Source organism: Oncorhynchus tshawytscha, linkage group LG19 (assembly GCF_018296145.1).
Source record: "Oncorhynchus tshawytscha isolate Ot180627B linkage group LG19, Otsh_v2.0, whole genome shotgun sequence".
Lineage (NCBI taxonomy): Eukaryota > Metazoa > Chordata > Actinopteri > Salmoniformes > Salmonidae > Oncorhynchus > Oncorhynchus tshawytscha.
The window spans coordinates 22,892,844-22,917,424 of NC_056447.1; the positions used below are offsets into that span (position 1 = coordinate 22,892,844).

At 44.2% G+C, this 24,581-nt stretch overlaps 3 protein-coding genes and 1 pseudogene across 5 annotated transcripts in view; 3 read left to right on the forward strand and 1 right to left on the reverse strand.

The window, feature by feature from the left end:
• The window catches only part of zc3h18 (zinc finger CCCH-type containing 18), a 39,871-nt gene extending 38,131 nt beyond the window's left edge, over nt 1-1,740 (forward strand). For all 3 annotated transcript variants that reach the window (XM_042301480.1, XM_042301481.1, XM_042301482.1), the window contains one exon: nt 681-1,740. In XM_042301480.1, the coding sequence (XP_042157414.1) occupies nt 681-882 (202 nt within the window). In that variant the 3' untranslated portion in view covers nt 883-1,740. The remainder of the gene's footprint in view (nt 1-680) is intronic.
• LOC121840123 lies at nt 899-3,865 on the reverse strand (annotated as a pseudogene).
• Nucleotides 3,866-6,973: 3,108 nt separating this feature from the next.
• On the forward strand, nt 6,974-7,852 carry LOC112219105 (interleukin-17C-like). The gene is made up of 3 exons (XM_024380318.1): nt 6,974-7,000; nt 7,147-7,400; nt 7,603-7,852. Exons 1-3 carry the CDS (start codon nt 6,974-6,976, stop codon nt 7,850-7,852), a joined length of 531 nt encoding a protein of 176 aa, XP_024236086.1.
• A 943-nt stretch (nt 7,853-8,795) lies between these two features.
• The window catches only part of tango6 (transport and golgi organization 6 homolog (Drosophila)), a 28,201-nt gene continuing 12,415 nt past the window's right edge, over nt 8,796-24,581 (forward strand). The window contains exons 1-17 of the mRNA XM_024379325.2: nt 8,796-9,078; nt 9,337-9,986; nt 10,245-10,361; nt 11,337-11,493; nt 11,649-11,755; nt 11,850-12,012; nt 13,640-13,707; nt 13,801-13,913; nt 14,103-14,279; nt 14,532-14,658; nt 14,781-14,975; nt 15,653-15,793; nt 15,934-16,575; nt 17,273-17,330; nt 17,601-17,750; nt 19,938-20,089; nt 22,216-22,329. Coding sequence (XP_024235093.1) covers nt 9,027-9,078; nt 9,337-9,986; nt 10,245-10,361; nt 11,337-11,493; nt 11,649-11,755; nt 11,850-12,012; nt 13,640-13,707; nt 13,801-13,913; nt 14,103-14,279; nt 14,532-14,658; nt 14,781-14,975; nt 15,653-15,793; nt 15,934-16,575; nt 17,273-17,330; nt 17,601-17,750; nt 19,938-20,089; nt 22,216-22,329 — 3,183 coding nt within the window. The 5' untranslated portion in view covers nt 8,796-9,026. The remainder of the gene's footprint in view (nt 9,079-9,336; nt 9,987-10,244; nt 10,362-11,336; nt 11,494-11,648; nt 11,756-11,849; nt 12,013-13,639; nt 13,708-13,800; nt 13,914-14,102; nt 14,280-14,531; nt 14,659-14,780; nt 14,976-15,652; nt 15,794-15,933; nt 16,576-17,272; nt 17,331-17,600; nt 17,751-19,937; nt 20,090-22,215; nt 22,330-24,581) is intronic.

The following is a 24,581-nucleotide window of genomic DNA, read 5'->3' on the forward strand; positions in this document are numbered from 1 at the left end:
CCAGATCACACACACGACCCCAACCTGCCACCTCTTTGTTGGTGCTGCCCTTCTCCACTGCAGTAGTGATGTCATTTTAAGATTTTAGAGCAACCACAAGCCTTTGTTTTGAATGTGGATCAAGTCACGAAAGTGGAATCCCAGAAGTATATGATATTTAAGCAATAAGTCCCGAGGGGGTGTGGTATATGGCAAATATACCACGGCTAAGGGCTATTCTTATGCATGACACAGCGTGCCTGGACACAGCCCTTACCCGTGGTATATTGGCCATAAACCACAAACCCCAGAGGTGCCTTATTGCTATTATAAACTGTTTACCCACATAATTGAATGTTTTGTCATAGAAATGGTCTGATTTGACAAATCAATACTTGTTTTATGTTCAAGTGTGTAAGGAGGGCAACAGTGAACCTGACACAATGCTGTAAAGCTAAAGAGACTTCCTTAGTTGGAAATCTAGTGGCCAATCAGCATTCAGGCCTCGAATCATCCAGTTTATAAACACCAATAATACACAGGGCATGTGACCACGGTGCCACACCATGTAGAAAACTCACACAATGTGAGCCAAATCTACAGGTATCGTCTCTACCCTGGTAGATGTATCCTCATGATAACCCTTGTAAATTGTCATAGGCATGTGGCTCTAAACCCAACCTTGTTATTTCCCTGTTTAGAAAACGTCCTTTGTCCCCACCACCCAAGTCGTCTGGGAAAGGTCCAGGGGGGTTGTCATCGGGCTCAGGCAAGCAGCCCCCAGGCGGCCCGGGCTCAGGCAAGCCTAGCAGCACACTGTCCCGCCGTGAGGAGCTGCTGAAACAGCTTAAAGCTGTGGAGGACGCCATCGCCCGCAAGAGGGCCAAGATCCCTGGGAAATAACCCTCACCCTGCTCGCCTACCTGTCTGCCCAAGTCACCCAGGCAACTACAAGCATCAAGGGACATAAAATCACCAATCCCATTCATGACGCCTAGCATTCTCTGGAGATTTTAAAAAGGTTTCTGTCCCAAAATGTAAAGGCTATTGTGTCATTGTTCCTCAACAAAATGGCCACCAAAACATTTTTGCTTGTTTGCCCTCAGAGAGAGGTTGTCTTGATGATTTTACAGTACTGAAGAAATTTAGTGGCAGGGTGTCATTGTTGCTCTCTCTTGTCTGTTTAATAAGAAAGGAGAATATTGACATTGTCTCAATGATAAGGTGAATTTATATACTTTTGATCCACTCTCTCGGTCTGCCCCTTTTACTGTCTCATATCTCTCATGTCTTATTTTTATCGATTTTTTGTTGTTATTTTAGGGTTGGAGTTGGTCTTGCCCTGTTCGATTCTAAAAATCCTGGAAACCGCTTCTAGGCTCCCATCTGGTTCTCTGTACAAACATTTAGCTTCTGTATTCATTCAGACTGAGAAACATTGAACACGCTCAAAGGACCTCTTGTTCATGGTGGTCACATCTTAAACAATTACTTTTCCTCTTCTAGGTCTGTGCATTGTGTTATCTTACAGTGTGTATTTTACATACTGTTTTCAATCATAGTGAGCATATGACAAGCACCCTTTTTTTCCCCTCAAGTGTATGATTATAGAGAACAAATTGACAAATTGCTTTTTTTTTCTCCAGCTCTTCTCAAGTGATAAACTGTTTTATTTGTCCCACATTTTTAGTTGACACAGGAGTGTATGTTTGTGCTTTTGTGACAAAAGGCTTCTAAATAAACTATTTTGATAAAGCAAAACCATCTGAGCCAATTCCTTCTCTCCACACCCTCACTCTGCTACGATTCCACGATCCTACATGACTTTGATGAATCAATTCTTCAATTGCTTGTTTCATATTGTTTCTCACAAGAGATGGAGCTTCATGTACTGCATGTTAACATACATTTTCACTACCAAATATAATTAAAACACCTTGACTATTTCATCATGATTACTGCAGATTGTATGCATGTCAATGGGCAGGACACAATTTGGTGCTTTCAATGGTGGGGCAAGGACATCACGTAAGCATTCTGCTTCGCAATTAACTTTTTTTGCCCCTACTAGCACTGACTTTAATAATGACTGAGATTTGTGGTTGTCCCACCTAGCTATCTTACCCCTCCGGTTGTCCTCATATTCTGTATACACCCCGGGTCAAACTGACCCGCCTTGACTAAACCCCCAATGAGCACGTGTGGCAGTATGCATGTGCACAGCCTTTGCAGATATATTTCTTACACCTGCAGCACACAGTATGTGTTTTAGAGTCCTTTGGTGGACAGATCTGACACCTCTTACTTGCCCCAGCTGGGGCAGTGGCTAGTGGCTCCTCAGGTTGATCATGAGAGCTGGCCCTCTGAACAGCTTTCACTACTGCTGCAGATGCATCTGCGGGGGAGACGCTCCCTTCTTTCGATGAATGGAGTTACAAGTGCCTTTCCCAGCTGCTCCAGGAACACCCTCTTGTTGCGCTTATGAGTTATCCAGCTAGAGTTGTTCTCTCTCCATATCACAAAGGTATTGTAGGAGGAAACATCAATGATGTTGTGGAAGATGACCAGGGGCCAGCGGGCAGTCATCCTTCTGCAGCTGTACATTCCAATCACCTTATTTAGGTGGTCCACACCTCCTTTGTTGCAGTTGTAGTCTAGGATCATGGCTGGCTTCCTGTCCTGGCAATGGCTAATTTCAGCCTCTGTGTGCAGTGTGCTCAGAAGTAACACATTATTGTTTTTCTTTGGGAGGTAGGAAACTAGAGTGGTGGTGGGCGTGAAGGCAAACCTTGATGAGAAGACCTCTCTGTCCTTTGACGCAAGCAGTGCAGGTGGGATCTCAGGCTTGTTCTTTCGAACTGTACCAACCATGGTGACGTTCCCCTTCAGGAGCTGCCGTCCGTGTTCATAAGAGGTGAAGAAATTCTCGCATGTGACATTGTGACCCCTCAGTCCCTCTGTCACATCAAGCACAACCCGCATCCCCTGGTTCTTCTCTGGGCCTCCACTGGTCGGCTTCCCGGTGTAAACTTGCATCTTCCAAGCGTAGCTGGATTTGGCGTCGCAGGCCACCCATGATTTGATGCCAAATTTGCTGGCTTGCTGGGCATGTACTGCCGGAAAGGACAACGTCCTTTGGCAAGAAGAGATTGGCCTCGTGGGTAATTATTAGTATCGGTGTCACACAGAAACAGTCATGGACGTCAGTAGTGAAAATCACTTTTATTATATATATATAATTTTATATTTATTTATAAATCCCTTCTTACATCAGCTGATATCTCAAAGTGATGTACAGAAACACAGCCTAAAACCCCAAACAGCAAGCAATACAGGTGTAGAAGCACAGTGGCTAGGAAAACTCCCTAGAAAGGACAGAACCTAGGAAGAAACCTATATACACTACCTCTGAATGTAACCAGTTGCTCATCCACTGTCACGTCAGGCCCTGGGTTGTAGAGGACTGGCAGCCGCTCCCAGACCTCTCTTATGGCTGCCAATTTGTCTGTCGCACGTCTTACAGGTCTTGACTCACGGTCATCAAATTGTAGCAGTCTTGAGTAAGTGTGAAAGAGTTTGAGTGGCATGGTGGCACGGAAAATTGCCCTTCCACTCTGCATCCCATAGAGTAGCTGCAGCCTCACCTCGGGACCTGTATACACCTGCTAAGATTAGCAGCCCTATGTAGGCATGCAGGTCAGTCTCATCAATCCCTTTCCAGCTGTCTCCATATTTTCGAAACCTCTCCAGATTTGTCATGTCCAGGATGATTTTTTTCTATTGCCTGTGTGATGAACAGGTAGAATGTCGAGGCCATGTCATGGGCATGGGAAATGGCATACGTTGTGGGTCCCGGGGTCATTTCCAGGCCCTTATGCTCTGCCATCCTGCCCTGGTAGTGATATGCTACTGAGGACCATTTGATTTAGCTGTTTTTTGACAGGAAAGTCTCTCTTTTAGCTTGAGGGAGTTGTTCTTCTTCCTCTTCTTCTGAAGATGATGCATTGTGCTCTGGGTTGTATTCCTCCCCATCTTCATCTTCTGACACATCCTTCACTTCTTCTTCAGAATCAGAGTAGTCTTGCTGGACATTTGAAAAAATCCGTTCTAGAACCTGTTCAGCAGTGAAAAGCACTGTCATTTTTTCAGCACCTTGGACAAGACCACATGTACGGACATGTACCCATGACAACATTAGTATCTGTTGTTTCCTACAGCTTTCATGGATACCTGAAGAACTGCAACATTTCACTTTTGTACTACTGGGCTCAGTCTAGGACAAGTCATCAAATGTCTGTAGTGTATGGGTAACTGTCTGCAGGGAAGTCCGGTGCAGGAGAGCAGAATTGGGTAGCAAACGGAGCCCTTTATTACGGCGAACAGACACACAGCACTAAGAACAATAAAGAAACACTGGTTGTTTTAACCTGGCGCAAAACAGGTCTAACGTACACATACACGTAACAACAAACAATTCCACACACAGAAATGGGGGGGGAACAGAGGGTTAAATACACGTCAAATAATGAGGGAATGTAAACCAGGTGTGCGGGAAAGCAAGACAAAACAAATCTGAAAATGAAAAGTGGATCGCGATGGCTAGAAGACTGGTGACGTTGACCGCCGAACGCCGCCCAAACAAGGGGAGGAACTGACTTCAGCGGAAGTCGTGACAATGTCAAGTTGAATAATATCCTTGAGGGGATTGTTCTCACTGCTCCACATGTCTGGACATGTACGGACATGTACCCATTCACTTTTGTACTACTGGGTTCAGTCTAGGACAAGTCATCAAATTTCAAGTTGCATAATATCATGGAGGTGATTGTTTTCACTGCTGTAGTGTCGGGTCAAAATGACCCGAGGACAGCGGGAGGGTCAACACTGTGTGGGTTCGAAATGACCCGAGAACAACACAGTGTCGGGTTGGGTCAAAATGACCCGAGGACAGCGGGAGGGTCAACACTGTGTGGGTTCGAAATGACCCGAGAACAACACAGTGTCGGGTTGGGTCAAAATGTCCCGAGGACAGCGGGAGGGTTAATCAACACAGTGCCGGGTCAAAATGACCCAAGGACAGAGGGAGGGTCAACACTGTGTGGGGTCAAAATGACCAGAGGACAGCGGGAGGGTTAAGATTAAATGTGTTTCCATGTAGGTGACATGTCATGATAATTTACTGAAAGTTAGTAAGGTGGAAATGTGAGCCCAGCTGAACTGGTCAATGGTGCAAATCTACTGATTTAACATTTTATTATTGGAAAGTGAAACAGACATTGGAAAGTTCAAGGTACCAACATTGGAAAGTTCCATTGTACAAGTCTATTGATTTAATATGTTTGCTCTTTGGGGCAGGGATTTGATCATTGGAAAGTTCATGGTACTTGCCCTTATTGGGCTAGACTCATCTTTTCACCGAGCCTTTTCAAAGTGGCAGATTTGTATCTCTTAGACATGTTACTCAGTGGCAGATTGGTAGTCTAGGGTCAGTTCCATCATGACCAGAATGTATTAGAAGAAACACACTAGTAGTTTATCTGCATGACAGCTCATTAGCTTGCAGATGGAGGGAACTTCTACTTTATCACAAAGAAAACTACCTATTTATAATGAAGCATGGTGACTTCTGACAGTTTACTGTACCATGTGGAGTCCTTTCCAGATTTCTCTTTGCCTATGTATTGGCTTGATGGTGAGAATACCTGGCATTTTGACAATCTCACCTGATCGTTTATTACAATGCACTGATAAGGCATTATTGTATGCCTATCTCTCACTGCTGTACAAACACGTCATGCTGTTCAAGAGCCACCTTTGTTGGAAAGAATTCAATCAGGAAAAACACAGATTAAAAATACTTTCGGGACTCTGTGGCATCGACTTGCTCAGTGTGAACTGCATTGTTGGTTAAGGGCTTGTAACTAAGCATTTTACTGTTGTATTCGGCGCATGTGACAAATACAATTTGATTTGATTTGATGGTAGTGAAGGAAAAGGATCCGATGGGGGGCCTGGAGAGAAGGAAAAGGCTCAGATGGTTTTGCTTTATCAAAATAGATTATTTAGAAGCCTTTTGTCACAAAAGCACAAACATACACTCCTGTGTCAACTAAAAATGTGGGACAAATAAAACAGTTTATCACTTGAGAAGAGCTGGAGGGAAAAAAGCAATACTTCACATCAATGTTAATTTGTTCTCTATAATCACACACAAAACCCGTTGAAGTGGCCGTCCTGATGAAAACCATTGATTGCATCAGAGTGGGAAGACCCAGGTTGCAGGAGAAAGTTGTGGTCTTGTGGGAAGGCTGATGAGGTTTCCTAGTGAAGCAGCTAAATATACTGTAATGAGAATTTAAGCATCATGCTCTGATGAACAAAGCAAAATCATCAGCAAAGCAAAAGCAGACTGGTCTAACAACTAAATTAACCATAATATAAGAAAATTATAATTTAATACATTATGTTACATTTATTATTAGTAGAAAACTGTGAAAAGGTGTAGTAGGATAAGCCACAATTAGGCTACATTTATAGACGGATGCAGATCGAATCAGTTTTAGCATTGTATGTATTAATGAACAGTTTTGTTACATTTCTTCATAATTCCTAGCTTCTGTCTTGACTGAGAACATATCAGTAAGATTACTGTCAGTCATAAATGACTAGGGGATGCAGGTTGTCTGATATTAGATCTATCGTCAGCATCAATATAGTAATTACATCAGATAAAAAAATCCATGTGTATAAGCTGTAGTATAAATCACATGAGCTCATATAAACGAATTTAATAACAGGTGATGTAATCTTAATGTAGACACTCACTGTAGGAAAGAGGATGCAGGGAACTCAATATTCCATTTCCTCCTACATGTGGATTTCCCCAAGCAGATAGTAGACTTGCCTATAAATTGTGTAGGAGCATGGGCATGATGGCACAAACCGAGCAAAAGCACCTGGGCTCCTCTACTACCAAGATATTTGATATTTTAACATGCCAGGCCTATTCAAGATTATGCAGGTAAGTGAGAGATTGACTGCCCTGATGGAATGAAGTGTATACACCTCAATTCATGTTGGGTTGCCTTCTAATCCATCATTATGGATAGGCCTTATTCAAATGGCAATTTCCAAATGTTTTTAATTTATTTCATCATTCCTTTGCAGACTCTAATTTTACTTGGACTTGTTATTGCTAAATGTACATGGACATCAGAGGCACACAAGTATAAGAAATGCTTCAGTACAGAAAAACTGGAGCATAGAGCTCTCAAGATCCTTCAACGAAACCGGTACCAGACAGATGTTCATATTGATGAAACACAGTATCACAAACTGGGTATGAAGAAGACCTGCCCCACTGTGCTTCGTTCACAGTCAGTAGACTACAACAATCGTTCAGTCTCCCCCTGGCGGTACAGGTAAGGCATCTCGTTCTCCTCGAAGTAAATACCTTTTGATAGGTCGAACATTGTTTTAACCATGCATCCATAATATTGTCAGTCTGACAATAACATAATTTGAGTAAATGTGCCATATGGTTTGGAAATACATTTTTGGATAGCATTATTCATTGATTAATAATTGGCTATTTTGATAACTGGATTGCCACTTTTCCCTTAGCATCGATAGCGTGGAGGGACGATTCCCTGAAAAGATTGTTGTTGCTGAATGTCTATGCGAGGGATGCCTCATCATTAAAGGGCCCGGACACCACGGGGCCCAACATCATGCATATAACTCTGTGCCTATAGAGCAAACCCAAATGGTATTGATGAAGACCGTATGCCTGAACAACCCAGAAAAATACTCACTTACATCACACTTTGTCAAAGTGCCCATTGCCTGCACCTGTGTCAGGAGTAGGATATGATTGCCTCTCATAGAGGACCGTTTTTAGACAAACTGTCGTGACATGTTTCACATTTTGTTGTTTGTTTTTAAAATGCACTTACGCTATTGAAAGTATTACACTTAATATGCTTATGGATAATAAGCTATAGAGAATACATGCATTTTTATATGAGACAAAATTATTTGTGTACAGTATTTATGTTTCAAGATTGTATTTATTTAATGATCTATTGACTATTTATTGAACTAGCTATGTTCTAAAGCTGTTTATTTATATATGGTTTTTGGTGACTTTTGTTAATAGGCCTGCCTATTCCTTTCAACATCAATGTGTTCTTCTGTTGTTGTTTTCCCATCAGCTGCTCCAGACACCCTGGTTCGAATCCAGGCTGTATCACAACCGGCCAAAATTGGGAGTCTCATAAGGGTGGCGCACAATTGGCCCAGCGTTGTCCGGGTTTGGCTAGTGTAGGCCAAATTAAGAATTTGTTTTTAACTGACTTGCCTAGTTAAATTAAGGTTACATTTTATATATATATATATATATATATATATATATATATATATATATATATATATATATATATATATCCATGGATATTGATTGGTAGTGATGCATTTATAGAAATGCAGCATCATTGATGGGATTTTATTGTTGATTCCTTAATAAAGATGCCTAATGAAATATCTGCCCCTCTTGCTTTATTTAGTCCAGCCTACACATTCAAGAATGACAGAGTTTCTATACACTTGACCAATAAACTTGACCACTTGATCAGTAGACAAGGTTAATTAATTTAGGATTAAATATTGGTTTAGCTTCATGGGGGTCATAATGTATAATAACGTTATTATATAGACTAAACAAAAAAAACGCGCAATGGAAAACGCTGCATTATTACATTACATTAATAGCCATACATTTGTTTAGATTTGAATATCAGCGCAGTTGACGTCCCTGATCTATAGCCAACGTCATGGCTGTAATTCCTTCTGGGCGTCCGCCATTTCTTTATCCCTATTTTATGCTTTCAAATCTTTGAAATTATGACCAATCGGATGCACTCCTGAGCTACTCACAATATTACGTGTACTTTCGGCGACAAGTGTTTTTAGCAGCATGGCTAAAAATGAGTAGCGGGTCTTGAATTGAAAACTGCAGGACCTCTGCTGTAGCGAAATAAAACATAAATATGACTTCAGCCATACTGTCTGCACTTTGTGTCCTCACTAAACCTATCGGAGGTAAGTTAATATTCAGTGTGATTTAGCTAAATACGTTCCTCATTAATATATATGTGTACAGTGCTAGCTAGATTAGCCACGTATGATACGGGAACGCTGTCTACGTTTAATTTGATTCGCTATACTGCATTTAATTTTATCCATGTCAGAAGAAAAAGCGCTGTTACTAGCTAGCTTGGTAAATCAGCTCAATCAATGGGCTTTGACTAAATCTGTCTGGATGTATGTGTGTCTGCTGACCCTATATGTCCCCTCCAGAGACCACAGTGCATGGTACTAAATACACTGAACAGGAGGCACTGTTGGCTGCACTCCAAGCCAACCAGGCCTTGCTGGAGGAGCGTCTGCAGGGGGAGAAGGGCCTGTACGAGGTGCGCAGACTGCGGGAGGAGGTGAGGGCAGGGGTGCCCTGGATCTGCACCGATACAGAGGACGTCACATGGAGCTTTGTCCAAGAGTGTCTGCTGCTGTTGCTAAGCCTGGCCCGTAACCTCACTCTCCAGCTAGAGCTCTTCAACCAAGCCCCCAGTCCTGCTATGTCCAGGTTGCGGACCCCTGAGATGGCCCCTCCTCTGCCCCCTGACGTGCTGAGCGTGGCCCAACAGAAGACACTTGGTGCAGCTCTTCAATTTGTTGTCTCCCTGGGCCTCTGTCCCTACCTGGCCCTGGGGGTGGGGGTGCCACTGGGGCGCAGGTCAGCGTTTGGGAAGTTGGTGGAGGGTTTGGTGTGTCATGATGTGGCCCCTGTCCCTGAGCGCCGTCTCCTGACCACCACTGCTGTTCTGCTGGAGCTGTCTGTGCTGTCATCACTGGCCACCATGGTCTACACTCGCCACCTGGGAGATGTCATGGCAGCGCTATGCCAGCTAGGATACCGCCCAGAGAAAGGCACCACTAAGGAAGAGAAGGTAATTCACTGTTCCGGCCTGACGATGTTGAATATGAATGGTATTATTATAACTTGATATCATGGATTTGGATATCAGTTTTTCAGCAAAATAAGATGCCCATGTAGTTTCCTGTTTTGTCTATTTGCCATTATGAAGTCAGTTATTCAACTTGTGATAGATAGGATTGTCATAACACCCTTTTGCCACTAGATGGTGGAAGTATTAAGCGGAGGAACAAGCAGGCTCACTCTTTTGATCACTCTTTTGATAATGTAGGAGATCAGTAAGGAGGAACGCAAGAACTGCAGGGAGGCTCTTCAAAAACTCTTGGGGAAAGTCTTCCAGCCAATCGTTATCAAAGAGCTGCTTATTCTCCAAGGCGGTCCCAAACAGGTAGAGCACAGTGAAGTATCTGTACACCATTACATATCATTATGTTTTCCTCTATGTACTTGTATATGGTGCTGTCTGTCTTCTCTGGTGTAACCGAATGTAGCAGGCGTAAAAGAAACGACTGAGCGGCCTTTCTTTCTTTCTGATCATAACAAGAGAGAAAAAACTGTAGAGGGAGATTATCTAATGCACTATTCATCCAATCCAGTAAATGTGGAGGAGGAGTTAAGATGGAGTATCACCTTGTTAACGTCCGAAAGCCGGAAATCCAATTTTCCTGAAAACCGTAAACATCTGGATGTTTTTGACACTGCTGATGGTAACTCTGGTATGATCTTCAAAGAGTATCTTAAAGGTCCAATGCAAATGTTTTATCTCAATATCAAATTATTTCTGGGAAATAATTAAGTACCTTACTGTGTTTTCAATTCAAATGGTAAAAAATAAACACATAGCTTCTTAGTGTAAAGGAAGTCACGCTGCTTGCTTAGCGAGTACCACTTCCTCCCGAATTGGGCCATACCTGGCGCAAACTCAGGACCCCTGCCTTGCTAGCCCACGTGACCACCCTCCTCAAGCATCTTACCAGCTTGCACTGACCTGTCATCTGGCGCTGGTCTTTTTAAACAGTGGGGACACTTCAGGCTGAGGAGTAAGTTTCACACATCCCCATGTGCTACATTAGCAAAGAGCATTTCTCAAGCAATAATTTGAGTGTCTGGGAGTGGTCTGAGTGGGGAGGGGATACTGAAAACTATCTGTTATTGGCAAAGAGGTTTAGAACTCTTCCTTATTAGTTTATTAACTAAGGTCAAGCCAAAATTCCAAACGGCTCTTACACTAAAATGGCATTACTTACTACGACTGTGATATGTGGTCGTCTCACCTAGCTATCGTAAGATGAATGCCCAAAGTCGCTCTGGATAAGAGAATCTGCTAAATGACTCAAATGTAAATGTCTCTCTGCCCTTCCAGGCCCCTCCAGGCCATGGTACTAGTGGTGGCAATAGGAGCCCCCTGAGCCAGGCTCCCCCATGGCTGAGGCGTCTGTGTGGGCAGCTGCTGTCTGAGAGGCTGATGCAGCCCAATGGAGTCCAGTCTGTGGTGAGGGCTATCCTAGAGGGAGGCGCAGGTGAGCTTCGCTGGAGATGTAGGGGGGACATTTAGAAAACCCTGGCCATGAGATGGGCAAGAAACATCTACCAAACACTTAGGTATTATCAGTTGTTGTGATGAGTGACCCATAAAATAATGCAGTTTCACTTTTGTTCCCTCTCTCTCTAATAGGAGGAGAGTCTGATTGGAGGAAATGTGATGGTGTAGCCAGGATCCTAGCAGCCTGCCCTCAGCAGTCTCTATCTTCAGACAGCTACTACAGTCAGGTTTGCCCCCAGGTAAACCTGTCATGTTTTTAAAGATTTATGGAAATTGAACTTGCTGTACGTACCGGCATAAAAGTCTAGATTAATATTCTGTCTTAATGGTCAGATTCTGGAGCTCCTGCACTTTAGAGACAAGCTGACAGCTCAGCAGTTCCAGCGTGTGGCCACCAGGGCGGCTCTCACCATGATACAGGACTGCCCAATGTTTGCCCTGCAGTACCTGCTCACTCCCCTCTTCAGCTCCCTTCACCGCTGTGGCCGGATGACAGGTCAGTGCAAGCTGTGCAGTATCTCTGAGAGAACAAATGTACTAATTAGTTGCCTAAACTATATATGCAAATGTATGTGGACACCCCTTCAAATTAGTGGATTCCGCTATTTCAGCCACACCGTTGCTGACAGGTATATAAAATCAAGCACACAGCCATGCAATCTCCATAGTCCAACATTGGCAGGAGAATGGCCATACTGAAGTGCTCCGTGATTTTCAATGTGGCACCGTCATAGGATGCCACCTTTCCAACAAGTCAGTTTGTCAAATTTCTTCCCTGCTAGAGCTTCCCCGGTCAACTGTAAGTGCTGTTATTGTGAAGTCGAAACATCTAGGTGCAACAATGGCTCAGCAAAATGCTGTAGCGTGAAGGGAAATCTTAAAGCTACAGCATACAATGACATTCTAGACAATTCTGTGCTTCCAACTATGTGGCAATAGTTTGGGGAAGGCCCTTTCCTGTTTCAGCACGACAATGCTCTTGTGCACAAAGCGAGGTCCAAACAGAAATGGTTTGTCGAGGTCGATGTGGAAGAACTTGACTAACCCGCACAGAGCACTGACCTCAACCCCATCGAACACCTTTGGGAAAAATTGGAACGCAGACTGTGGGCCAGTCCTAATTGCCCAATGTCAGTGCCCGACCTCACTCATGCTCTTGTGGCTGAATGGAAGCAAGTCCCTGCAGCAATGTTCCAACATCTAGTGGGAAGCCTTCACCGAAGAGTGGAGGCTGTTATAGCAGTAAAGGGGGGACCAACTCCATATTCATACTCATGATTTTGCAATGAGATGTTCGCGCAGGTGTTCACGTTCTTTTGGTCATGTAGTATATGTTGGTTTGTTAAAAATAACAACTTCTGTAGGCTATATAACTGAAATAACCACCACTGTTGTTAGCTTGCAGAGCTGATTGTAGCTGCTCACCACTTTCTATCAAATGATTTGGTCTGTGCATCAGGGAAATTGACACTGCTGCAGAGATTGACTCCGCTGGCTTTTAATTAGTCTGCCGGTCAATGTCCTTACCACTCTGAAAATGACTCTTGGTATTTACTTGTGTGTGCGTGCATCTTAATATGTGCCTGTGTGTGTTTGTTTTCGTGTACATGTATGGGTGCCCATGCCTGTGTGTGTAAATTGTGGTATTGCTTGAGGAGCACTCTGTAAAGTTGGGCTAATTGAATATGGATGTCCCCCTGCTGTTAACAGGCCTGTTGTCTGGCTGCTGCTCTGACAGATAGATAGTACGCAGACACAGCAAATCTGCATCAGCAAAGAACTCCTCATTGATCCACTTAACCAACACAGGACACATCTACCCTATGAGACTCATCCTTAGCCTCTTTCTGTTTTGAATAGTATCTAAGTTTTATTTAAATCCTGCCCCAGTTACTATATATTTTTAACATGTATTATGTGTGTGTGAAAACAATTATCCTCTATTCTGTAGGTATTGTCCCTCGCTGAATTCAGCGTGTGTTTTTTAAGTTCGCAAAATTCTGGCTCACGATTAAAGATGTCTGCTGGCTGTGAGTGCTTGTTTACGTGATGCCAAACATGAACCTCTAGGTTCAGACACAGCTTGGGTGGCTCTAGGCACTGAGTATGTCTGTATTTGTCAGGGGAGGGTCAAACCCGGGTCACAGTGGAGGAATGGGAGCTGACGCGCTGTGCGGAGGACGTGTTTAAGGTGAGTGGAACACAGACGATTAACTCAACCATGTATAGGCCAAACCTAGAGATTTACTGTATCACTCTCTCCTTCCATCTCTCGATCTCTCAGATCTGTGTGGTGGGGAACAGCCCGTCTGCTCCTTTGCTGAAGGCTCTGGGAGAAGTGGTTCCTGTTCTCTTCGATCTGTACTGCTTTACCAAGAAGAATGCTTCCCACCTACGGTCAGTTCTCTGGTAGAGAAATACTGAGCAGTTGAAGCATTTCAATATCTGGCTATTACTAAATAGTCTCAATAAGCCCTATTTGTGATGGTCACTTCAGTGATATAACAATGGTTTCACCTGTATCAGTCTGCTTTTTAGGTAGTTTCTAACTTTTCCCTGTGTATGTGTATGCTGTGTGCTCCACAGCGCCCCCTGTCAGGAGATCCTGCTCTGGTACTTTGGCAACTCTGAGCTTTCTGTCGCCCTCTCAACCCTACAGCAGCTGTGTGCCATGGATGGAGGGGCAGGCGGGGTGGCCTCTGGCTTCCACTTCACCCCTGGTAGTGACGGAGGGGCACAGCTTAACCCCTCAGAGACCATCAGGTGACTGGCATTCAACACCACACAGTTACTGGTATCCAATGCTTCCATATGAGAAGAAGATGCTAGTAAAACCCCTTCATTGGGCGGAGGGGTTGTTATCACTGATCTGATGACTGGGATTGATGGATGTAATGTAGTGGAAACTGCAAGTGCACCTATCCAGTCATGTTAGAAAAAAACATTTAAATATACAATCATGCACCAAGTCTCTCCCATAATGTGTGTTGGTCTCCTCTACCCTTCATGTCTCAGTGATGAGGATGATGCTCTGTATGAGAAGGTGTCTGGGGAGCAGTGGAGGGTGGAGTGTCTGGCCCAGCTGCTGGCTGAGATGAAGGATAGCGACCTGCCTGGAGACTTCTTCCTGGAGCTGCTGCAGGTATCTAATGTACCACAGACAGATACAGACAGAGAGACAGCCTATGGCTTTGGCCAGTATTGTCCTGCTGCTTTCCCCAGGTGGGGTTGGTGTGTAAATATGGACGCTCTCTTCCCTGGCAGGCGCTGACTTGCTGGGCTGCAGAGGAGGAGGAAGAGGAGCAGGAAGTGGACACGTCAGCCATGACACTACTGCAGCTGGAGCAGCATCTGTTAGGGAAAGTCACAGGGAGGGGTCAGAAGCTGGCCCTACTGCAGGTGCTGGCTGTCATGTGTGAGGGCCTACCACACACTCTACTGCTGCGCAAGCCAACCCAGGTAACTACTGGAATACACTCCACAGCTAAACTCCATGACCTTGCTCCTGTTCAAGATTGGATCATGTCAGATGCCAACAGTTGATTGACTTGAGTATTTTTTTTTCACTGCTTAACTATTTATCTCCAGCTCTAAAGTTTCAGTCTCCCATCGTTTACGTTATTATCTCAGTTTATGTTCACCATTTTTCCGTTTGTAGTTTTGTGATGAGCTTTTATCAAACTTTAAGTCTTTCTGTCTCTCCCTCCGCATCAGGGCTTTACAGAACACTGGTCCTCTGGGCCTCCTTATTGAGGAATGAGGGCATGATGAGTAATACTTTAAGAGCTCTAAGAATAGTGTGGTCTATCTCTGATTAGGTAAAAGACCCAGGGCTAGTGCTGTGCCATTTTGCCAGAGGAAAACCATTCACTCTCAGATTAGGAAACTTCTCTGATAAACTGGCTTCAGTTCAGTTGATAAGCAGTATTTTTAGCCATTTTATCTTGAGGGCCCTCAGCCAGGGGTTTTTGCAGAGACATTTTAAAGTTTTTTTTAATGTTTAAATCTGTGGGTGTGAGAATTTAATAGCACTAGTTAATATGCACCTCTTGGTAGGAAATGTGTGGTTTGTATACATGCAGCTGTCTGTCTGTCTGTCTTGGAACTGATATGTCTGTCTGTGTGTTCTCTCCCAGGTGGTGGAGTTCATCGTTGCCATGCTGCAGAGGGCCTGTGTGGGTTTGGACCAGGTCCGGGCTGCTGCAAGTCCAGTTGAGACCCAAACACTCAGCATGGGAATGGGCCTGGTGGCCACCCTGCTGTCAGGACCCTCACCGGTACTGCACACACATCTAGGGAACACACACCATTCTGTTCAGGCAACAGGCTTTACCTTTGATACTACTGTAGATGAGTATGGTATCATACTGTTTGATATGCAGCATTTTGTTTTGATGTCTCTCTCTCCTTGTCGCAGCTGAGTGCTGAGGACTACTCCTCGATGTCCAGGCTCCTCCCACCTCTGGAGGAGATTTCCCAGAGGCACCCTGAGGTGGTCATCCAGGAGCTGGCCTCAGACCTGCGAGCCGCCATTGCCACACACGGTGCCTACCAACCTGACAACGTGACACGAGCCACTCGATATCAATGTCCCAAAACGGACAATAACGTGCCTACTAAGAAAAACTTCAAGACCCAAACAAGTCCCTCGCAAGTCTCCCTAACAAGACTCTGCTCACCCACCCTACATAACAACCCCAGCACAGACACTACTCAAACGCCTAACACTCGAGCCTCAATTCAGACCTGTATCCCCAACCTCAGAACACAGAGCAGCTCTGGTGATAGTCTGGCCCAGAAAACTCATCTATCCCAGAGGGTATCATCTGGGGCTGGCCAGGGTCCTGCAGGGGTGTCTGCTCCTGATGGGGGGCAATCAGGTGGGAGGGGTGGCAGCAGTGAGCCCTCCAGTGGCACCCCCAGTAGGGCCTTCTCAGACTGCATGCTCGGGGCATGTGATCCTGAGGTCCCCACCAGAGCAGTGGCCCTGAGAACCTTAACACGGGCCATACAGAACGGAGACCGGGAGGCTCTTCAGAATCAGGAGAAAGTCCTCACGGTGAGTAGAGCAGTGGAGAACCAGTAAATATTGCATGTAGCTTATAGAATATGACTCAGTGGTTTGACTGTGTATCAACCAGGGGACCCATTGCAGTCATGGGTTTAATAGGTTCCCTCTGATTCAGTGTTATCTATCTTTCTACCTCCATCGTTGACTTCCAGGGTCTCCATCTCCCTTGAGAGGGGTCTTCCTCTAACACCATAGCCTCATGCAGGCCCTGGAGGCGTGGACAGTAGAAGCAGAACCTGTCTCTGTGGTGGTTACTGTCTGTTTGGGTGGAGAGGATGTTTAATAGATGAGGGGAGTTGATCAGAGACCCTGGGGGAATGCAGTGTGGTCTATGGGGACTTGTTAATCTGGTTGAGGGGTGGTGAGGTTGAGGGAACTGGATTATCACACTGGGTCTGGATCTCATTTAGTATTCAGTGTAATGAGCACCCCTTCTGTGTGCACCTTCCACGACCCCCCCCCCCCCATCCCGTCTCAGCCAGGGGGTCCAGTACCTGGTGGGGGGTGGGGATCCTCTTTAATCTCCATCCTATTGTACTTCTCTTTGTGTTGGGTAGTTTTGGGACAAATTACAAGCACTATGAAGAAAATTATGTAGTGGTGAAATTATCATTTTTATAGGATGTCAGATGGGAAAGTTGAGCAGCTTTGGTATAATGTGTCCTGTGATGGCTTTGTCTTCCAGCTCTTCCTGGAGAACTTGGAACATGAGGACACGTTTGTGTATCTGTCAGCCATTCAAGGTAGGAAGTCGATGGTCTCCAGGTGGTGCTTAACCTTACCTTTGGTCTTTTACTTTAGTTTTGTGGGCTGATATTAACCTTTGGCTTCGGCTAGCTTTCCTTTAGCAAGTTGTAGCAAGTATAACTAGGATATAACTGTTGTATCTCATCTAATTTGCCCTAGAAACTGGAATGACATTAACTTGCAGTGGCATCTTCTTCATGGTATGTAGGTTTTGCTGGGCTTAGAGTTTCTCAGTGACCTATTCTGTGTCCCTCTCCTCCCTGCAGGCCTGGCGGTGTTGGCGGACTTCTTCCCTGAGAGGATCCTGCTGCGGCTGCAGGAAGAGTACCAGAATGTTCCATCCTCTCAGAAGGAGAGGTCCCTGGAGACACGGCTGAAGGTTGGAGAGGTGCTGATGAGGGCTAGCAGGGCTATGGGTGAGTGGACTATTATCAACACAACTAACTGACCTACTAAAAACCTGCTCACCACACATCCTGGGAGAGGCTCCAGCAATACACTCATTAACTCAATGAGATTATTATATTTTGGGGTGTAGATTTGACCACACAGAGAAGGAAGCGCCTCAATGACACAGTTTTGAGGTTAGGTTTTGACAGATTCATAGGCTGTTTTGTGAGGGATGTGTATGAATGATTGTGAATTTGCTTACTCATGTTAGTGTTTCCATTTTAATTATGCGTACATGTGTGTTGGTATATGTTAACGGTGTATGGGGCCCAATTATAGTTATAAAGTCCTAAAACGGTCGTAAAACAGACAGTACATGCTTGTTCCACACTGAGGGGACTATATCGAAACCTATCCCTCTCTGTTAGAATTTCTTGTTTGTGGTTTTTCCCTCTCCCTGGTTTTGTCTGCCAGATCTCGATAGTACCATTTTCTCGGGACAAGTGAGGGGTTATTCGGCATGCCCCCCTTCCCCTCCCTTATCTTGGATGTGAAAGTCCCCCAGACAGACCAGCGACGGTCTCTAATTGGCCCTGCTCCACTAGCCTAACAGAACATCATCTCAGCTCGTTTGTCGCCCTATTAGATACCCACAGGAATCTTTTGTCACTCCTCTGGATCATTCTCCCCTTTCTTATGCATCTGGGAAAATACCCCCGTCTGCCAAACCCTATATTCTGAATCGAACCATATTAGCACCCCATCTTTTTTTGTGTCCCCCCACATACTACAGATGGGCATTTTTAAATTCCTTTACTATTCAAGTAATATCATTATATTTTTCTGGGATAGCCGGAATGCAAAATCATAATACAGAATTTGCTCTACAATGCAAAATTATGGCAGAGGTCAACAGCAGACAGACTGCTTTTCTCAGGTAGTTTTGGCAAACAAACAACAGCGAAAGAGAAGTCTGATTTTGGCCATGATAGAACTGATTATAATACAAAAAGGTTTTCTGGTGAGTATTTTGTATTGATCTGTGTCAGGTCCTGTGGAAACTGTTAGGTGCGCGCCTGTAATTGCTATTTGACGTGCGGAACATAGCATACCAATGCTATGAGGGATAAAAACAAAGTGTACATGTGTTTGTGTGTTTTTAAAGAATTTAAAATGTGCTATATCCTTGCAGGTAAAGCTTTTTCGCTGTTTAAATAGGCCTAAAAATAATTTAACACTCACTCAAGTAAGCGAATACTAACATCCATTAGGATATTCGATTAACCATGCCCATCCCTACCACGTACTGTATCCCCAGTGCACAAAAGGCCACTTTCCCTTTGCTTTTTCAGTGTATTGCACATTAATACATTTCCATCAAAGGAATTCTTGAGATTCTTTGGCCCAGGTCAGATCTTGGTCTGAGAGTGATGTAAATGTACAGTTTTGACTGACTGGACAAAGGAGCTAGAATGAGTCAGGAACAGATAGTAGTAAATGGGCAAGGGAAGCATGAGAGGAGCAACTGGACGAATACAGGCCTGCTGACCTGGATAAAACACACAATCATTCACAAACCGACACCCGTTTTCTCTTTTATTAAGGCAGTTAATAAAAGACCATCCTTTGAAACATGGCTCTGACTGAGGAGTGGCCAGCTGAACTGGTGTGTATGGGTATCTGGAAGGTGGAGGCCAGGGCAGGCTGAATGATATCCCTCATGGTGGGTCTATCTGACTGGGCCAGCAGACTCAGCTGCAGGGACCACGGCCCAGTCCACCCATCTGGGTCTTACTTGGACACCCAGTCACCTGGCCAACTCCATGGCTCCACTGCTTTATGTTGTGGAATAGAGCAGGTTTTGCACTGTCAGTGGGGGGGGGCTGTCTTAGTAAGACAGATTTACACACACTGAAAGGAGTAAAGCGTCTTCTCTATTTTAGTTTCTTTGCAGATTTAGCAACCACCTTTGTAAAAAAAAAAAAAACACACGAGTCAGCTCTTTGTATAGATTAAAACAACTTCACCAGCTGGACCAATAGGCAGGTAGTGTGATGCCATGTCCTCCTGAGGTGCATTGGAGGACAGACCAGGTGTGGGGAAGTTTCCTCAGCACTGTAGGCAGCCAGTAGTCAGTTTTGCTGGCAGCCAATAGTACAGTATTGATAATCATTAATAAGAATACAAACTTTATCTTCCTTCCTGTGTTTCAGGTGACCTGGCTCCCCACCATGGCCGGCCTCTGATCGGGGTCTTCCTGAGGGGGACGAGGGACGAGGACCGCAGTGTCCGCACTAGCTGCCTGTCCAACCTGGGAGAGCTCTGCCAGAGACTCAACTATGCCCTGGGGCCTTGGTCTCAGGAGGTGAGGACCACTAGTAAACCATGTCATATGGTTAAACAAATGTCTGTCAGTTTATTTGCCTATAGTTTCTAAGTACAGTACCAGTCAAAAGTTTGGACACACCTACTCATTCCAGGGTTTTTCTTTATTTTTACTATTTTCTACATTATAGAATAATAGTGAAGACATCAAAACTATGAAATAACACATATGGAATCTTGTAGTAACCAAACAAGAAAGTCAAGTGCAGTCACAAAAAAAATCAAGCGCAATGATGAAACTGGCTCTCATGAGGACCACCACAGCAAAGGAAGACCCAGAGTTACCTCTGCTACAGAGGATATGTTCATTAGAGTTACCAGCCTCAGAAATTGCAGCCCAAATAAATGCTTCAGAATTCATGTAACAGACACCTCTCAACATCAACTGTTCAGAGAAGACTGCGTGAATCAGGCCTTCATGGTCGAACCACTACTAAAAGACATCAATAAGAAGAAGAGACTTGCTTGGGCCAAGAAACACAAGCAATGGACATTAGACTGGTGGAAATCTGTCTGATGCGTCCCAATTTGAGATTTCTGGTTCCAACCTCTGTGTCTTTGTGAGACGCAGAGTAGGTTAACGGTTGATCTCCGCATGTGTGGTTCCCACCGTGAAGCATGGAGGTGGAGGTGTGATGGTGTGTGGGTGGTTTGCTGGTGACACTGTCAGTGATTTATTTTCAATTCAAGGCACACAACCAGCATGGCTACCACAGCATTCTGCAGCGATACGCCATCACGAAAGCATTCCACTGATGCTGGCCCATGTTGACTCCAGTGCTTCCCACAGTTGTGTCAAGTTGGCTGGATGTCATTTTGGTGGTGGACCATTCTTGATACACACAGGAAACTGTTGAGTGTGAAAACCCCAGCAGTATTGCAGTTCTTGATACAAACTGGTGCTCCATGCACCTACTACCATACCCTGTTCAAAATAACTTTTGTCTTGCCCATTCACCCTCTGAATGGCACTCGTACACAATCCATGTCTCAAGGCTTAACAATCCTTCTTTGACCTGTCTCCTCACCTTCATCTACACTGATTGAAGTGGATTTAACAAGTGACATTAATAAGGGATCATGGCTTTCACCTGGATTCACATGGTCAGTCTATGTCATGATGTTTTGTACACGTAGTGTATTATTATTTGTATTGTTTCATTCACTTCTGTTGTACCTGCACTGTTGTAGCTCGGAGTGTAAGAATTTCACTGTACCCTGCAGATGCATCTGTGACCCTGTGCATGTGACTAATAAAATAATCTGTCAATGAATCATCCTGAATTTGCCAATCACTCATTATATAGTGACGTAACTACTCCCTCTCTTAAATCTGTCAATGAGTCCAGATGTCCCCTGTCTTGGCGTATGACTACACTTATAGCCATAGGATGGTTGGGGTCAGGGTGGGATTCATCTAGGGGTCCGGCGTCAGGGAACAGCAGGTATTGCCCAAGGTTAAAGGTCACGGTTCACTTTCTTCAGAGGGAGAGAACTGAACTTTGACTGTCTTGTCCTACTGCCCCTCTCTCAGCCTGTGCCTCTGCCCATGACACATTTTTCCCAGCTCAGCAGTATTGTGTGTTGGAGTGTCCTCTCCTAAAGAGCCCCTCCCTCAGTGCTGAGATCAGGCTTTTCACTGGTGGGGAGAGCATGAGGGGGAGGGGCCGGAATCACTTTACTCAAAAGCTTGTCCGCTCTAGTCTATGTTTGAGTTGACAGAAATGTGTGTGTGTCAGGGCAGCTTGTGGAAGGCCTGTCTGCCTGCTGCAGTGGTCAGGGTCCTAAATAAAGCTGCTTTGACGACCAGGGGTCTGTCAGCGAGGTCTGTGCATTGCAGACTCTGCTTCATGAATACGCATCTCTGTCAGGCTGAGTAACAGGGATGCCTATTCATGAGAGCCATGGCCCTCTGCTCTCTGCTACAGCCTAATCCCTCTCAGTCCATTGCAGCCTGCCGTCGGTGTGTGTCTATCCTACCAATATGTTAATCAACCCAGTGCACTAGCGGTAACCGCAGCACTGTGGACCTTGGCAAGGTCACTGCTCCTTTATAGATCCTCTGAGAGTGTGTATTTATCTGTGTATGTGTTTGTTCTTCCTTAGTTGAGCACCTGTTTGACGGCACTGATAAAGACCGAGAAGGAGGCAGAGGTGCGGCGAGCTGCTGTCCACGTCATTGCTCTGCTGCTCAGGGGCCTGAGCGACAAAGCCACCGAGGTACAGTACTAGAGCAGTTGTCTGTACCCGTACAGGTACAAGAACCACACGGATACACAAATTTGTTGAGCACTCCTACACACATTTGTTGAGCACTCCTACACACATTTGTTGAGCACTCCTACACACACTTGTTGAGCACTCCTACACACATTTGTTGAGCACTCCTACACACATTTGTTGAACCGTCATAAGAAGTAAAAAATGGTCATTGGTATGGCCTCCTACAGAATGTAATCTAATATAGTTGACATTAGTGCGTGGAGATGTGTGTTGGAGGGCCGATGGGTTACAACAGAGATCGTTGCGGTCATCATACTGCGGGCGGTCAGACAACTTTTAGAGGGTTTTTTTGTCCTGCAGAATATTTTGAAACGGTTGTCATTCTGCTTTGTATGCATTAACTTTTGACCACCTATTGTATTAAAAGTATGGGTAAAAGTAGATTTTATTTCTTACCGGTACGGGACACACTTTTTAAAATTTTTATAGGCTAGATTTAATCATAGAATTACATAGGCCTATAGAAACCCTAATCATTTGGTCTTAGCCTAGGCCTAGTAAAACAATGTATGACCTTTTAATGTGGCATAAACACAACCAGTCATGATGTTTTCATCTGATTGTTTGACAATCACTTCAAAAAGGTGCTCCTGTAGGCTTCCTGTGCATGTTCGTCCACTCACTAAATCATTCCAGCATCCAAACCCCAACAGCGCGCTGTGCATCCGCAATTTAATGAATGAAAAGAGACATCTGTTACAAAACACCTATGTGTTTTGTAATGACATTCTGCGGTTGTCATTACGCCTTCACTTGTAGCCTGAATTGATGTGTCCACCACCTATGCATAGGCAGAGAATCACATGGCAGTTATCTTCCCAAGGAAATTAACTTCAATATGATTACACTATAGTTTACTACGGTGTCTGTGAATAAATATTGATAATGGAAACAAGTGGGCACTTAACCAACGTGAGTCGAGGTACAGTCAAAAATGGTGATTATCATTAAAAAGGAAAAGATGCAATGCGCATACCATGGTGAGCGAACGTTGCGCCTTTTCAATAAACATTGTTTGCCCATTTAGTTGTCTCTATCTGCAAATCATTGTAAAAGGTAGGGTAAGCATTCCTATTAAACCCACTTTCCCAATTAAGCCCACTTCCATCTTTGGATGCCAAAAATGTAATAAAATGAAAACTTTTCTGCTGTTTAACATTTCAACTAATTCATTTGGTTGTTACAGCCACCTTTTTTATTCTAAGCCAATCAGATGTTGTATTATTAAGGTATTGACTGTTATGTATAAGTTCCCACTAATGGCTCATTTCAAAGCTGCAAAAAAACTTGTGTTGATGCTACCCTCAGATAAACAACATCTTCAGATATTTTAGAATGTGTTGATATATGATAGCAATTTTCATGAGGATTCATTGCTATTTCTTGAAATAATTGAAATAAGTGTTTTTCATGCTAGCAGTCATACATGCATGTCACAGTAGCAACAAATTGGTGAACTACAGCAAGATAGATTTCAGGCATTCTCAGCTTACATTTCTTTTCAACGCATTTTGTCTAATTTGACTGTTAAATCAACCTTGCATTGATATACATACAGTGGGGCAAAAAAGTATTTAGTCAGCCACCAATTGTGCAAGTTCTCCCACTTAATGATGAGAGAGGCCTGTAATTTTCATCATAGGTACACTTCAACTATGACAGACAAAATGAGAAAAAAAATCCAGAAAATCACATTGTAGGATTTTTTTATAAATTTATTTGCAAATCATGGTGGAAAATAAGTATTTTGTCAATAACAAAAGTTCCTCAATACTTTGTTATATACCCTTTGTTGGCAATGACAGAGGTCAAACGTTTTCTGTAAGTCTTCACAAGGTTTTCACACACTGTTGCTGGTATTTTGGCCCATTCCTTCATGCAGATCTCCTCTAGAGCAGTGATGTTTTTGGGCTGTTGCTGGGCAACACGGACTTTCAACTCCCTCCATAGATTTTCTACAGTAGGTATGGTTTTCTTTGGATGCAACTCAGCATTCTTCGTCCTCCAAACACGACGAGTGGAGTTTTTACCAAAAAGTTATATTTTGGTTTCATCTGACCATATGACATTCTCCCAGTCTTCTTCTGGATCATCCAAATGCTCTCTAGCAAACTTCAGACGGGCCTGGACATGTACTGGCTTAAGCAGGGGGACACGTCTGGCACTGCAGGATTTGAGTCCCTGGCGGC